This window comes from Sciurus carolinensis, chromosome X (genome assembly GCF_902686445.1).
Source record: "Sciurus carolinensis chromosome X, mSciCar1.2, whole genome shotgun sequence".
In the NCBI taxonomy this organism is placed as follows: domain Eukaryota; kingdom Metazoa; phylum Chordata; class Mammalia; order Rodentia; family Sciuridae; genus Sciurus; species Sciurus carolinensis.
In genome coordinates this window covers 126527816-126543530 of record NC_062232.1, presented here as the reverse complement: position 1 = coordinate 126543530, position 15715 = coordinate 126527816, and the positions used below count along the sequence as shown (strand labels likewise).

General features: G+C 41.3%; 1 protein-coding gene across 2 annotated transcripts in view; it reads left to right on the top strand.

The window, feature by feature from the left end:
- Positions 1-508: 508 nt before the first annotated feature.
- Tmem185a (transmembrane protein 185A) overlaps positions 509-15715 on the top strand; it is a 36506-nt gene continuing 21299 nt past the window's right edge. For both annotated transcript variants that reach the window (XM_047537158.1, XM_047537157.1), the window contains exon 1: positions 509-648. In XM_047537158.1, the coding sequence (XP_047393114.1) occupies positions 611-648 (38 nt within the window). In that variant the 5' untranslated portion in view covers positions 509-610. The remainder of the gene's footprint in view (positions 649-15715) is intronic.

Sequence of the window (15715 nt, the reverse complement as noted above, 5' to 3'; positions counted from 1 at the left end):
TAACATGATTTGAGACAGCCAGCATATCTTGACATGCTAGCCTGGGGCTTGGAAGGGAAGTTGATATGCATACTGCGGATTCATTGACAGATCTGACAGGTGAAGCCTGGGATACGATCGTCAAAATGCAAAGTCTTACTAGTTGCCACTAGCTTCCCCCACCCCAGCTGAGGCGTCACTGGGGGACATCTCCAGAAGGCAGCAAGGGCCTAGGGGACAGGTGTCTACGAAGACCTCACCGCGGGACTCCTGGATGGTGTGCTCCCACCCCGCAGGCCTTCACCCAGTCAGCATTCCCATGCGTTTCTCCGCCCCTTCCCTCGAGGCCGCCTCTACTTCAGCCTCCAGAAACCGCAGTCTACTCCATTGGCTGCTTGGGTACCGAGGACTAGGGGCCGCCAGGACGCGGCGAACTCAGGGCGGGGCTCGGAGCGCATGCGCAGCCGTCATACGGAAGCCCGGAAGGAGGGGTGGGGGGCGGTGGCTCAGGTTTCTCAGGGCGGTGGCGGGGACGCAGCTGGCGCTGGCACCATGAACCCGCTGTAACGCGCAGGCTGCGCGGCGCGGGGGGAGGGGGGAAGAGGAGGACGCGGCGGTGTAGTTCTTCGCCATGAACCTGAGGGGCCTCTTCCAGGACTTCAACCCGAGGTGAGGCGGCGGCGGCGTCGGTGGCGCCAGCGGCGCCTCGGGCGCCTCCGGGAGTCCGCGCCAGGGGTTAGGCGCGAGCTGGGGCTCCGGCTTCCCGGAGGCGCGGCGGCCGTGATGCTGCAGCCTGAGGACCCAGGAGACTGCCGGAGTGCCCCTGCCGGTGCCAGCGGTTCTCTGGGAAAGCAGTGGGCCTACGCACCCATCTGCCCTCACCTCCTCCTGTGCCAACTAGAACCACCAGGCCATGGCCCAAGGCGCCCGGCCCTATCCCCCTGTCCTCTCCAAGGGAACCCCATTTCTCTCCGCTTGCCCTTCCTTATTGGTATCCCAACTTCCCCTTCTCGGTTCCGTGTTCTCCCATCCCACCGCCTGCCCTCCATTCTCTGCCAGGACCATTTCACTTGACCCAACACCCCACCCCCCAACCACAGCTGTTTCCTCCAGTTCCTGTCAACCCTTGAGGTTTTCCTGGGATTTATGCCCATCCCTCATTTGTTTGCTGCTTTGTTGATCCGACATCTGAAACATGATTGAATCCTTGGAGTCCGTGTCCGGGTATGGCAATACCTTACATAATGCCTTTGGGGGCGAGCCTGATTTTCCATACGCGTTTTCTCATCGGTCTTCGCTATAAGTTTATTTGCCGGAAGTAGATTTGCTGTTCTTAGTTCCCAGATGGGGAACACCCAGTGAACAGTGTGGAGGAAACACTGGCCAAGGAATCAAGTGTCCGTCCTTGCACTTGTCCAACTGTTCGGTAACTCTCTCTTCCCTCCCCCAGGCTGTGTGCTCTCTGAAGCAGAGACTACCTCCTGCTTTCCTCCCTTCCCCAGCACTTCCCACCCCAGGCACATAGTAGGCACATATGAAATGTCTGTAGAACTAAACTGAACTAAAAGTCCTGAATTGGAGACCAGGCCATATGTAACCATGTGATTCTCTGCACTTCTTTGACTCATCTGTTAACTTAAGGGGTTAGCCTAACTGATCTCTTAATTTCACTACTCTGCAGATACTTCACAGATACTGTAAAGTACCTGTTTCCTCTGTTTGCAAATGGGAAGTCATGCACTTAACAAACCATTTGTATGCTAGGTTGTCTTCTATGTACTTCCAATGCTGGACTGTCCCAGCTTGGGGGTGAAGGAGGGCATGTAAACAGGTGACTTCATACTGTGCAGTACTGAACTGTGGGAGCCCAGTGGAAATGATTATCTTGGCTGCTTGTTGGGGATGAAAGGAAGTCTTGGGGAAGTGTGTCTCTGTGTGATGGGGTTGCAGTCTCCTTACGGATGGTGAAAATTTTAAGTCATAAACCATCATGGCTTCCTAGGGACTCTTATTCTTTGAGTTCACATTCTGATTGTGAGTGCCAATGTCACAATCACAGTGTAGTCATTATCATTGTTGGCCTTGAAGGCACTCTGCATAGAGGAGCTTATTTAGAGTAGATAACAAAAGTAACTGCAGTGCCTTCACTTGCTGCTTCTAGGAGTTGTCACTGGTCTGCAGGGCAACAGGGTTGGTGCTGGAGCTGGACATGCTTTGTGTGTCTTCATTGTTTGGAAAGGGTGATAAGAAAGATAAGTAAAAGCTGAATTGTTTCGTGTCCTTGAGCAACCCATTTATCTGTCTGTTTAATCTGTAGAATGTGTATAATCTCTCCACAGGATGGGGAGGCTGAATTAATGATTGATTGCAAAGCACTTCACAAATAGAAAGTTCCAAGACTTGTTTGCAATGTGACAGATAATCCAGAAACCACAAAGAACTGCCTCAAGTGATGTAACAGGCTAACAGAGTTGCCAAAGCAAAACAGTGCTACACTGAAAATACCCATAACCATTTTTCCTTTAGCTTTGTTTTTTTCTCAAAATACTAACATTTGGGAATTATCATGAAATACTCTATATCTGTACAGATTTATGCTAATCATCAACTTTTATCAGTACCTTAATTCTACCTGGATTAAAATGCATCTCTGTCTGAAAAGTTTGAAGGTCTTTTTTACTGCACTATTTTCCTGATTCAGTGTTTTTAGCAGAAAATAGTAGTATTACCTTACAGAAATTTCAATAAGACATTGATCAGGTAATATTGGCAAGTTGTTTGTTTTTAAGCTGGTGGTATTTCATATACTCTGGGCACACCTAGTTTCTGACATCTTTCTTTAGTCTTGTTCTAGACAATCAGAGAGGAAACTGAGGGTGTAGACAGGAATATGTCTTTTGTTGGATCCTCAGATCTTGGTGCTGCTGCCTTGCTCCCTGCCTCTCATTCTGAGCCAATTTAATCTCTCCCTCCCACCACAGGACCTTGACACACACTCTTTAGTTTGCCAGAAATATTTCCCTCTCCTCCTCTTTTACTTAATTGCTATTTATCCTTCAGATCTTCAGTCACATGGTTCTTGCTGAGGATAGCCTTCCTGACTTCCCAACCAGGTCCACTGCTCCCTGTTTGTATAGTCTCTGTATAGTCTCTGCTCCCTGTTTGTATAGTAGTGTGTCACACTCCTACATCATAGTACTTATTTGTGCTCTTGTATTTATTTGTCTATGAGCTCTTTGATTGCTACTACTCTCTCCAAGTAAACTAAGCTCTGTGGGGTCAAGGTCATGACTCCACCATTATTATAGCTTGGGATAATAATTGCCTCAATATTTGTGGATTGAATGAGTGAATTAACTCTCCAGAACCTATAAGACGTGTCTAGAGTGGCTGTTCCAATCACTGCTTTCATGATGCCTGATTGTCCTTTCTCTTACCCTCTTCCTGCCTGCACAGTGTAGCTATTCCATTGGAGAGATAGGAAAGACCATGACAGTAAAGCAGAATGTGGCTGCCTTTCTTTGCATATTATGTATGTGTCACAGAAATATTTACTAGCATGGTTTGGTGGTTTCCAAGACATGGACTGTGGCTCCAGATCTCTGTTCTACCTTGTAGATCTTGGTGAATCTGAAACCAGTGTAGTATTGCTGAGTCTCTGGAAACTGCAGTGACAGAGAATTATTCAGAAGTGTTAACAGTTGTGCAGGGCTGCCAGCTGACCCTCTGCCTATTTCCATCTGGCACAAAATGGTTGATCATGAACTTTTTTTTATAATTGCTTTTTAAAAAGTTACATAGGTTAAGACTTGATGAAAGAGACATATTGTACTACCAAGAAGTTCTTCCTTTGAATGTCTTACACTTCCTAGAGATAGGGAGCCTATTCATAGAACAAATTAACTATTAGAACTCTGCAAAATTGGCAAACCCTAGTTCTGGGACATTCCCAGGGGGTGGGGGTCTGGGATTAGGTGGAATTAGATGGGTACCCTGCCAAGACCATGAGGCTTTGAGACTTTCTACCTCCTTTGTAGAGTTGGTGACTCAGAAAAGACCCTTAATTCCTGGTACCCAGGCAACTATGGAAGAGTGTGAGAACTCTGAAAGGCTTTGAAGTTGTCCACAGCAAGCTCCTGGTGGAAATGTTGTGCATCCCTCATGTGTGCTACACTGTAAAAAAAAAAAAAAAAAAAAAAAAGACTGAGAAATGCCTCTCTGGGGGTTCTGTCATGTGGGTATAGAGTACTAATGAGATCAGTAGTGTTTGGAAACTTCTGTGTGCCACACCTTCTAAAGTCCTCCCATCTCTTACTTGAAGTCAGAAAAAAATGAATATAATTGTTGGTAACATAGTTCACTAAAGGCCTGACCTTTATGTGCTGCTTGCAAAGCCTAAAGTATGAATACATGGAACATCTACCAAGTTCCTACCATGTGCCAACAGATGTGCCAGGTGCTTTAAGTACAAGAATAAATGGAACATAGTCCCTCTCTTAGTGCTCAAGCCTAGCGAAAGAAACAAATGGAAAAAGAAATTTAAAAGTCAGTGAAGTATGAGGCATTACAGAGATAGGAGCCAAATGCCATGGGAGTACAAAGGGTGAAGCCATTGTGTAGAGCAGGCAGGGAATATTGCACAGTGAAAGTGACTTTTAAGGTAGATTTTGAAGTATAATTGTTGGGTTTTTTCAGACCAGAGGCCAGGAATGGTATCTTAGAAAGGACAAAGTATACAAAGACACAGGGTCTTGAGAGGGCTGAGAAAGTTCAGACAGAAGAGAGGTCATTGTGGTGGGAGTATTACAGACAACACATGTCCTGAATTACAAAAAATATGTACATACTGTCAGTCACTGCAAATATTCTCTACAAATTGTATTTTAAATGCAGGTTCCTAATCCATCAGCATGAGTGCAATGTCAGTACTCTCGGTGAACTTACTACTCATCAACCAGATGACTGTTCTCCTGTCATATAAAGCCATCTTAGTCAGAAAATTGTCTTGAGTTTACTGAGGTTATGAACAATAGCTGTGACTTATTGAGTTTTAGATAGCAGGCTCATTTTAGAGTCTTAAAGAGTTCGTGCCTTCCCTAAAGTTGCACTGGCAGTAAGGGGCCAGGTGGAATTCTGTTCTAAGAGTTTCCTCCTGAAGCCTATGCTCTTCCCTGCATGCTAAGCTCTCTAATTTATTGACAGCCCTTTCCCCCATGATATGTTAGTTCCAATATACTAAGGAACCTTCTGTTTATGAGTTACAAGTGATTAATCAAAGCAAACTTTATATTTGAAATTATATATCCAAATGAGTATTATTATTCAAAGAAGTTACTGGGGAACAGAAAAGATATATGTATCTTCCATTGCTCATGCTACTTGCTACTTGTCTGGAATTTCCTTTAGAGTCAGTTTTACAAATCATATAAGAAAATCTGTCTTATTGCATTATAATCATTTATCATTTTGAATCAAAATAGTGCCACCTAGTTTGATCACACATCATATTCTCTAAACTTGGCTCTGGCTGACTTTTGGCAGTTTCCAAAAATCAAATTCATTCTGGGTGAGGATTTGGCACCACGTAGGATATTCAAAAGAACAGACTGTAGGCTCTCAGGGTGCTTCCAAAAGGAAAGCTCCAAAGACAGTTTGAGCAATGACATATTGCTTTGCCTCCCAAGGGGGCTGGTTAAAGGAGACAAGTCTCATTTATAGTGTATAATTTCTGGTTCATTCCCTTTACTTGATAACTACCCACATATTTTTCTTAGCTGTGAGTTCTTTGAGGGCCAAAATTTTGAGACACTAAATACATGTATTAATGAGTGGATGTTGATTTCACATGTATCATTGGAAAATTTTTGTAGGAGAGAGAGTGGATTGGAGGAGTGTTAGTGTTCTAGGACTCCAGGAGATAAGTTTTATAATATTGAACTGGGGATTTCTGATTGTTCTGCTTAGTGATCAGTCATGCCTGTACAAGGTGACTAGATTCCCAATTGAAAGCCTTGAATTGAACTTTGCAGATAGGTGATTTCTAACTATGATTCATACTTCATAGCTCTAACCTAATGGAAAAATGAAATTGTTACATCAACATGGCAGAACTTTTCTCTTTCATTATACTACTAGAACTACAGTAGTTAAATGCATTATTTGCACAGGACTTTTATATACCTTTATCTTAGGAGCAATCAGATGAGGAGACAGACTTGGGCAGGGGAGGAACTCACCCAAGACCACACTGCTGATGAATGGCAGCTAAGGAACTTGAATGTAGATCTTTCCAATGACCTGTGCTCTTTCTAGTCCTCCTTAGGAGTTGTTTTTATTTGGATTTTGTACTTTCTTATAGCTATTGGTTAGGTGCTCTTAAAATTCTTTTCATCTTAATAAAACCAGATAAAATCTTCAGCAAAAGATTTTAAACTTGGATGATATAGTACTGCTCATTGTAAGAAGTTCAGTCCCTTTAAAGTCTATGAGACTACAGTTAGCGGTTTGTCAATTGCAGCCATTCTCTCAAGCCATATTCATGCACGTGACATCCAGGGTGAGTGAGTGTGTGTGTGTGTGTGTGTGTGTGTGTGTGTGTGTGTGAGAGAGAGAGAGAGAGAGAGAGAGAGAGAGAGAGGGAATATGTAAGAGAGGCATGGATGAATACATGCTTCTGTTAAGTCAGCAACTTCTACTGGAGAAAACTGTTGGGTCTGAAGAGAGTCCAGTTACATTCTTTTGATTGAATAAAACAGATACTAGAGCTTTCATACTCAAAACATCCTTTTGCTGTGTATATTCCCTCTCTTTCCTCCTCCTTTCTTTTCTCCACCACAAAGTTGACAAAAGGAATTCAAACCTGAGTAGAAAAAAGCCCTGTATAAATTTCAGAGAGGACACTTGCTCTGTGGTGTGGCCCATGTGGCACTACTTTAGTGATCATGCTCTAAAATTTCAGATTCAGATGAGAAAGGAATATTTTTTTTCCTACTGAGGAATGAAACCAGGGTGTGTGCATGTAAGGCAGGTACTCTACCACTGAGTTACATCCCCAACCCTAGGAATAATCTATTTTAAAGGCATTGCTATGATTCGAATGTGTACTTCAAAAATTCATGTTTTGGAAATATAATCCCTAAATTCATAAGGTAATAGTATTTGGAGGTAGAGCCTTTGGGAGGTAATAGAATTTGATGAAATCAGAAGGTTTGGGTTCCCACGATGGCATTGATATTTTAAAAGAAGAGGAAGAGAGACCCAAGCTTGCATATTTGCTGTATCTTGTTATGTTATACCTTCTTCATATTATGATGCAGCAAGAAGAATCGTAGCAGTTGTTGGGGTCATGCCCTTAGACTTTGCAACCTCTGGAACTATAAGAAATCAGTTTCTTTTCTTTATAAATTACCCAGTCTCTTTATAAATTTCCCAGTTACTATGTTATAACCATAGGAAACAGAATAAGACAGAAAATTGGTGCCAGGAATGGGTCTGTTGTTAAACAAATACCTGAAAATGTGGAAGTGGCTTTGTTTTTGTTTCTTTGTTTGTTTTTTGTCTTTCCACAATGACAGAATTTATTGAATAACAATAAATTCACAGGCTACACCACCTTCACTAGTTGCAGTTCGCTGAATACTTGTGGGTCACCTGGTAGTCATAAACTAGGCAATCACAGGTTTTTTTAATTCCAATGTTAATGTCTAATATCTAAGCACTCAAGGCACACACAACACTTCACATGACTATACATATCAGTTACAGAAAGGCCAAGAAAAGGTTAAGTAAGGCAGGCACAGAGACTCAGGAGCTGAACTGAGAGCAAAGGCAGCGTGCACAGATGGATGCAAAGAGTAACTAACTGTAGGTGATCAGAAAATTTCACCACCTGGAACCAGCAGAACTTACTTAGGGTGCAGAGCTGTGAAACTGCAGGAACTTACACTAGGCCAAGGTCTAGACAGTGGCAGTTTCACAGTGTCAGTGTGGAGGGGGACTTACGTGATCAACACAGGCAAGAGAAACTACACTCCACTAAAGTCTGAGGACAGAGATTCAGAGGTTTGTTACTGTGGTGATTTTCCTGGGCAAGGCTCATGACAAGTGACCAGGTGATGGGGTCAAGATGCTGCTGTGTCCAGTTTTGAGGTGCCCTCTCCTTTTATGGGTCTGGAGTGAGGGGGCTTCATCAATTGGTATCCTGCTGTGTTCAGTGCTCATGGGCCTAATTTTTTTTCAATATGAGTTTGATATGGCCATGTATTCATGTGCTTCTGATTAATTTGATAAGTTCGGGGGGTCATTCTTTTTTTGTTTTGTTTTGTTTTGGTACTAGGGATTGTATCCAGGGTAGCTTAACCACTTAGCCACATCCCTAACCCTTTTAATTTTTTGAAGCACAGTCTCACTAAGTTTCTTAGGGTTTCTTAGAGCCTTGCTAGGTTGCTGAGGCTGCCTTTAAAATTGGTATCCTCCTGCCTCAGCCTCTGAGCTGCTAGGATTACAGGTGTGCACCATCGCCTGGCCATGGGTGGTCATTCTTATTAGCACAATTAATATATTTAGCAGTTTATGCCTTATGGTTGTGCCAGGCAGATGACGGTTGTTTACATGTACAAACAAGATAGAGTCATTTCACGTCAGCCCTTAAACACAAAATGGAGTAGCTTATGACAAGCTACTGCTTTACAAAACAGAGTAACAAAGGTTTAGGTGCAGCCTAAAACCTGCTGTTCTATACATTGTGGACTAACTTGAAGAGGACACAGCTGCTCTCTATAGTTTCACTAAATTGCCGAGAACTTGGTCTTGAACTTGCAATCCTCTGGCCTCAGCCTCCCAAATTGCTAGAATTACAGGTGTACGCCACAGCACTGTCTCCTATGTCATTTTTTACAAGGAATATTAACGCGAGGATTTTTATGTCTTTGGGGATCCTGGAACCAATTCTTCATTGATACCAAGGATGGATTGTTGTGTGGTCTTCACTCCATTTTCTGGCATTCAACTCCTAAAACCCTTGGAATCTCCAAAGTGGTCAAGGTCATTTTGTGTGCTAGATGCCTGAGTTCTCCAGGGTAGCTTCAGGACAAGGGATAGTCTTCTCAGCAGCAGCTACTCAAGGCCCATGGGATGCTGCCTCAGGCCCAGATCCCTCACTATGCAACAGGAATTCAGGGGTGTGGTGCAGGTGGAAAAGGATCCCAACCATTAGGCTGTCCCACTGGACCAATGGGGCTCAAGCACTTCTAGCACAACCCAAAGGAGGGTGTGTGGGGGGGGGGGGGAGTGATGTTACAAACTGGTGGCTGGCCTGGAAGTGGCTTTGGAGCTGGGTAATGGCTATAAACTGAAGTGACTTTGAACTGAATGCTAGAAAAATTCTTTATTGCTATAAATGGAGAGTGAAGAGCAATGCTGGTGAAGGCTCAGAAGAAGATAAAACTAGGGAAATTCTGGAACTTTTCGGAGATTATCTAGGTGATCATGATTAGTGTGCTGATAAAGGTGTGGGCAGGAAAAACCATTCTACTGAGTTCTCAAATAAAACTGAAGAACAGGTATTGCCATCCTTGTTATAAGGTTGCAGAGAGCTTGACTGCATTGTGTCCATGCCCTGGGATTTATGTAATGCAGAATTTAGGAGTGATGAACTAGGATGTCTGTCAGAAGCAATTACTAAGCAACAAAGCATTCAGGCTGTTGCATGACTGCTTTTAACTGCTTACAGGGAAAGGAGAGAGCAAAGAGATGGCTAAAAGATAGAATTTATAATTAAAGTGAAACAATATATTTTGAAAATTCTCAGCCTGATCATGTAGTAGAGAATGAAAGAACATTTACAAGAGAGAAAACCAAGGGTGTGACTGAACAACTGTTTACTAAAGAGATTAGTACACATACAGGGGATCATTGAGACAGTGGGAGAAAAACCCCAGTGTCATTTCATAGATCGTCAAGGCTGCTCCTCCCATTATAGGAGGACAGAATAATTTGGGGGAATGCACCTGGGGCACTCTCCACAGGTTCCCTGACTAGGACTACCTTGAGGTTTTGCTCTTCAAATTCCGGTATAGTACTCTTCTGTCACTCCAGCCATGGTTCAGACAGCCCCAGGTGTGACTCAGGCTGCTGCTCCAGAGGGCACAAATCATAAATAGAGTGTGCATGTGGTGTTAATTCTGCAAGCCTGCAGAACACAAGAGCTCCAGGGGCATGGCTTCTTCCGCCTAGATTTCAAAGGATGAATCAGTTTGCCTGTGGGCCCATGCAGAAATCTGCCACTGGGATGGATTCTCTGCTGAAAGCATTCACTAGAGAAGTACTGAGTGGAAATTTGGGGTCGGGGTAGATCTTCCACGGAGAGTCCCCAATAGGCCCATGCCTAGGGGGCCATGGGAACAGGACCAGTGCCAGCACCCCAGAACTGCAAGGCTACCAGTGTGCAGTACCATCCTGAGAGAACTAAAGGCATGGAACTCCAGACTATGAGAACTACTGAGAAGACTGAGCCCAGCAAAGCCAAAAGGATCGGGCTACCTGAGGCCATGGGGGCCCAGTATTCACAGCAGCGTGTCCAGGAGGTGATGCACGTAGTGAAGGATTATTTTGGAGTTTTTAATTTAATATCTTCCCTGTTGGGTTTTGCACTTGGTACCTATTAGTCTTCTTGCCTAATTTCTCCTTTTTGGAATGGGAACCTCTGTCCTATGCTTGTCTTACCATTGTTCTTTGGAAGTAGGTAATTTGTTTTGATTGCATAGATTCACAACTGGAAGGTGAATCATGGCTTGAGTCTCACCCATGTCTAATTTAGATGAGACTCTGGACTTTTGAGTTAATGCTGAAATAAGTTAAATTTTTTGAGACTATTGGAATGGATCGAATGCATTTTGCATTCTGAAAAGTACATGGATTGTGAAGGTCAAGGGGCACAATGGTATAATTTGAATGTGTCCTTCAAAAGTTCAGGTGTCAAAAAATTTGTTGCCACATTCATAGGTTAATGTATTTGGATGTGGTGCCTTTAATAAGTAATTAGGATTAGATGACATCAGGACATGATGGCATTAGTGGTTTTGTAAGAAGATGAAGAAAGACCCAAGCTATCAGCTTGCCCTGTCTTATCCTGTGATGCCTTCCACCATGTTAAGCTGTAGCGAGAATGCTCTCACCAGATGCCAAGCTGATCCTGGCTCCATGCTCTTCAACTTTGCAGCCTCTAGATCCATGAGCCAAATAAACTTCTATTCTTCATCAGTTACCAAATGTATGGTATCCAATGGTAGCAGCAGAAAACAGGCTGACAGGTGTAATTGGAAAAGTAAAATTTAGGAAGTAATGCTTAATATTAAAATATCCAGTAGCACCTCCTTTTGCTAGTTTGCAGAAAATTAAGCAAAGTCTATTTTTATACCTGTACTCTGGTCTGAATATTTCTTGAAGAGTAAAGCAAAGTTTAGGCTTTATGAATTTTTGAATTAAATTTTCTTGTTACTGTGTTATTGCAAGATCATTCTCTTGTCAGTCAGTCTTGGTATTTCCTATTTGCTAATGCAGTCTTCTTTTGGATTGGTTTCAGTGTTTTGGTGGACTTGAGATGCTATAATTTCTTTTCCCCCCAAATAAAAGAATATATGAACTATGTCTTTTAAATTTTCCTATTATATTAATTTGTTTTATTTGCTCAATTTTTCATTTTTTCAAAGAATCAATTGCTAGTATTATCAGTTCTGTTTTTATATCTATATTTCTACTTTTAGGGTTTTTCAATTTCCATATTTTGGTTTCCTCCCATAAATTTCCTTGCTAGAAACCCAGTTCATTAGTTTTTCCCTTTTGCATCTTTTTTCTTTCTTTTTTGCTTTTATTTAAACTTTGGAATGGATACATTTTTTTTCTTAGAGTTTTGTTTTGACAGCAGCCTGGGCATTTTGATGTTTTAGTAGTATTTTAAATATTCTGTAATAGAATTATGTTTCAACCTTAATTTAGTCATCATCTAAGGAAGGAAACTAACATTCATTGAGTATTACCTGCACAGTGCCATGCCTTGCAATAATTCCTTTCTAATATGCTGTTTAATCCTTGCCTCAGCACTGTCTAATAGAGAGTATTTGCCACGATTTGCTCAAGAGGAACATGAGACTTAAGTTTACACAAATAATCTTGTCAAGTCTACTGCACTGCTTAACAAGTCAGTACTGAAAATGATCCATGTGGTTTGGTAATTTTCATTGTTTTTTTTTTCAGTTTATTGTGAATTGTGTAGAATTTCTACCTCCAGTCTCTACAGAGTAAAATTGTATACCTTCTGTCACACTGTTGCTGAGAAAATCATCAGTGATTCCCTATTGCCAATTGATAAATTATAAGAACTTTTACCTTGTATTCAAATTTGGCTAGCATCTTACCCCAGCCAGCCTCTTGCTTGTTCCCTCCAATGGCCTTTCTTCTGCCTCTCCATCATCCCACTCACCATGATGTACAGAACATACTTTGTGTTCCAGTCTACTGAGATATCAAATCCTGTCTCCAACTTTTAAAAATCTTATTCCTTTTTACTGGAATTCACCATTACCAGTTTGCTTCCCAGACCACACATCTCTTTCTAGCTGTCCCAGGGTAATGAATCTCCCAAGTCTCCAGTTTGCCATAAGATGGGGTTGCTTATTTATACATCATCCCCCACTTCTGTTCTTCTTTGAGCATCATGAGGAAAGAGACTATTGCACCTCTTTATATATCCCACACATTTCAGATACTCAATCTCCTTGGAAAAAAATCTGTATGCAAGTAAAGAAAGTGAGTTTTCTTTTCCTATTAATTAATTATTAATGTAGCCATGCTATTTTTATCTAATTTTAGTATTCATTTCCATAATTACTTGAGGAACTTGCTGTACTTTATCTGTTATGATTTAATAGCAGCATGTACAAGCCACAATGGAAATATTTATAATTATGAAAAGAAAATTATCATATTAATTCCATATTCTGAAGCCACACAGTTAGGGTTTTGTTATTTAGTATTTTCTTAGAAGTACTTTTAGTCTTCCGTGGAGGGGGGCTGCTTTGAAATCTACTTTATCAAATTACTGTGATAATAACCTGCTTCTCCCATCCTCACCTAGGTATGATAAACTTTGCCATCTCATATCTTTCTTTTTTTTAGTATTTTTTAATTGTCAATGGACCTTTATTTTATTTATTTATATGCAGTGCTGAGAATGAAACCCAGTGCCTCCCACATGCTGGGCAAGTGCTCTACCACTGAGCCACAACCCCCTCCGTCATATCTTTCTTGTTGTTGGCTTGACCTCTGACTGCTGAATGCAACAAATTTAGAATTAGTTTTTTAGTCCATTAAGTGACCTTTTTTAAAAAATATACCTCTGATAGGTAGTATAATGACCTCTCCCATGTACACCCACATATATTTTGCTTCATGGCAAAAGGGAATTAAAGTAGTAGATGAAACTAAATTAGCTAATCAGTTGACCCTAAAATAGAGATATTATTTTGGTTTCTCTGATTGGACTCCATATAATTACTGGCTCCTTAAATGTAGAAGATGGAGACAGAATAAGAGGCCAGGGTGATTCAATGCGAGAAGGCCCAAACTCTCCATTGCTGACTTTGAAGGTGGAGGAAGGGGCCATGTGCAAACTAACGGAGTGGCTTCTAGAAGCTGGAAGAGGCAAGGAAACATTCTCTCCTCGAGCCTCCAGAAAGAATGCAACGTTGATGACACATTTAGGTTAGCCAAGTGAGACTTGTATTGGACTGCTGACCTCCAGAACTATAAGATAATATGTTTGTGCTTTTAAGCCTCTAGGTTTGTAGTAATTTTGTATGGCAGCAGCAGGCATGTAACATAAGGGCATTCAAGCAATTTATATTTTCTAACTCTAGCAATTGAATCATAAATTGTATTTTATAATATTATTTGACTTCCTATAAATTAAACTTATTTTAATTCCTTTCCATTTTTCTTTTTTCATGTAACAGACATAAAGCTCCTAGTTTATTTTACAGAAACCATAAAATAATCACTTGTCTAGTACTTAAAACATTTCAGTACTTATAGTTTCATTAATTTCATTACTCTTTTTAGAAAATGTTTTTAGTCGTCAATGGAGCTTTACTTTTATTTTATTTCTTTATGTGCGGTGCTGAGAATTGAACCCAGTGGCTCACACATGCTAGGCAAGTGCTCTACCACTGAGCTACAACCCAGCCCCAATTCCACTACTCTTATTAGGTAAGAGAACTCTTTTACAGAAGATAATGAGTTTAGCTTACAGCATACACCCTCCATCTATTTTTTTGTTTATAGTCCTTTAGAAAAAAAAAAGCCTCTACATATTATCTGATTTACCTGTGAATCCTATGTCTGTCATTATCCTTTCATTTGTTAACATTCCAATTCCCTGATTTGTTTTAAATATTTTTTCAAAGCCACTGTTTCTACTAATACTATTTGTAGCCACAGCTTTGGTTGACAAATTGGTTTTGATTTTACAAGTTTACCTGTGCTCTATTATATTTGTGATGACTGTTATATTAGCTTGTGAATCTCCTACACCACCATCCACCACAGGCCTTTTTCTTCTCCAAAGTCTAGGGGACAGTCATTCTTACTTTGACTTCTTTCAGTGTTAGCTCTCATTTGCTTTGTAATATCTGATAAAATCCTGTCTTTGGTTTTGAGTATTAATAATAATATGTACTTAATACAGAGTTATTAAACTTTTCCACAGATGTCCAGAGGACCCTGAGACCCTTTTCATCAGGTCTGCAAGGTTAAAATTATTTTCATAATAAAGATATTGTTTGCCTTTTTTCTTTGGTCAAAAACTGGCACTGGTGGTATGTAAGCAGTGGTGGGCAAACAGCAAATACTTGGGTATGAATCAGGGTAGTGCTACCAGCTGCATTAGTCATGGGATTCTTCGCTGCCACACATTTTCAATTTAAAATGCCAGTCAAAAGCAGGAAAAAAAAAGTTAATCTTCGTTAAACTTGACCCCTGAGTATACATCTAGTTGAACATTCCATGTGATGAAATGGGGAGAATCCATAAAGACTTTCTGCTGTAGACTAACACCCAACAATTGACTCAAGGAAAAACACTTTGCATGAGTTGCAAGCTGCTCTTTTCATGGAACACCATTTTTATTTGGACCTTGAGAGCTTGTTTGGAGGTTCTAGCAGGGGAGCGCAGCTACTCGTATACCCTTGACCGAAGAACGGTCCTCCTCTATCAGGGAAGGTCATCCTCTTCGACCGAGCGCGCAGCTTCGGGAGGGACGCACATGGAGCGGTGAGGGAGGAAGAGGACACCCGCCTAGCCAGCCAGATCAGCCGAATCAACCCTGGCGATCAATGGGGTGACAGATGTCGCAGCCAGATCGCCCTCACATCCCATTTTTATTTGGAAGGACAAAAACAGAGCCTATGATTATGTGTATTTGGGTATTTAGCAGATATTCTCTCAAAAATGCCAGAAGTGAACCTGCCACTTCAAGGAAAGCAACTCACAATATTTTTGCAAATGTTAAAATTTGAACATTCTTGGGAAAATCAGATTTTTCAAAAACTTATTCGTCAACATGAGCTTGACACCCTTCCAGGACTTAAAAACACTTGATGAAGTAGTTGATGATAATAACAAATGTGAACTTTTTTATTTTTGCTATTGTGCAGTGAAATGTGTGACCATTTGAAAGATTTTC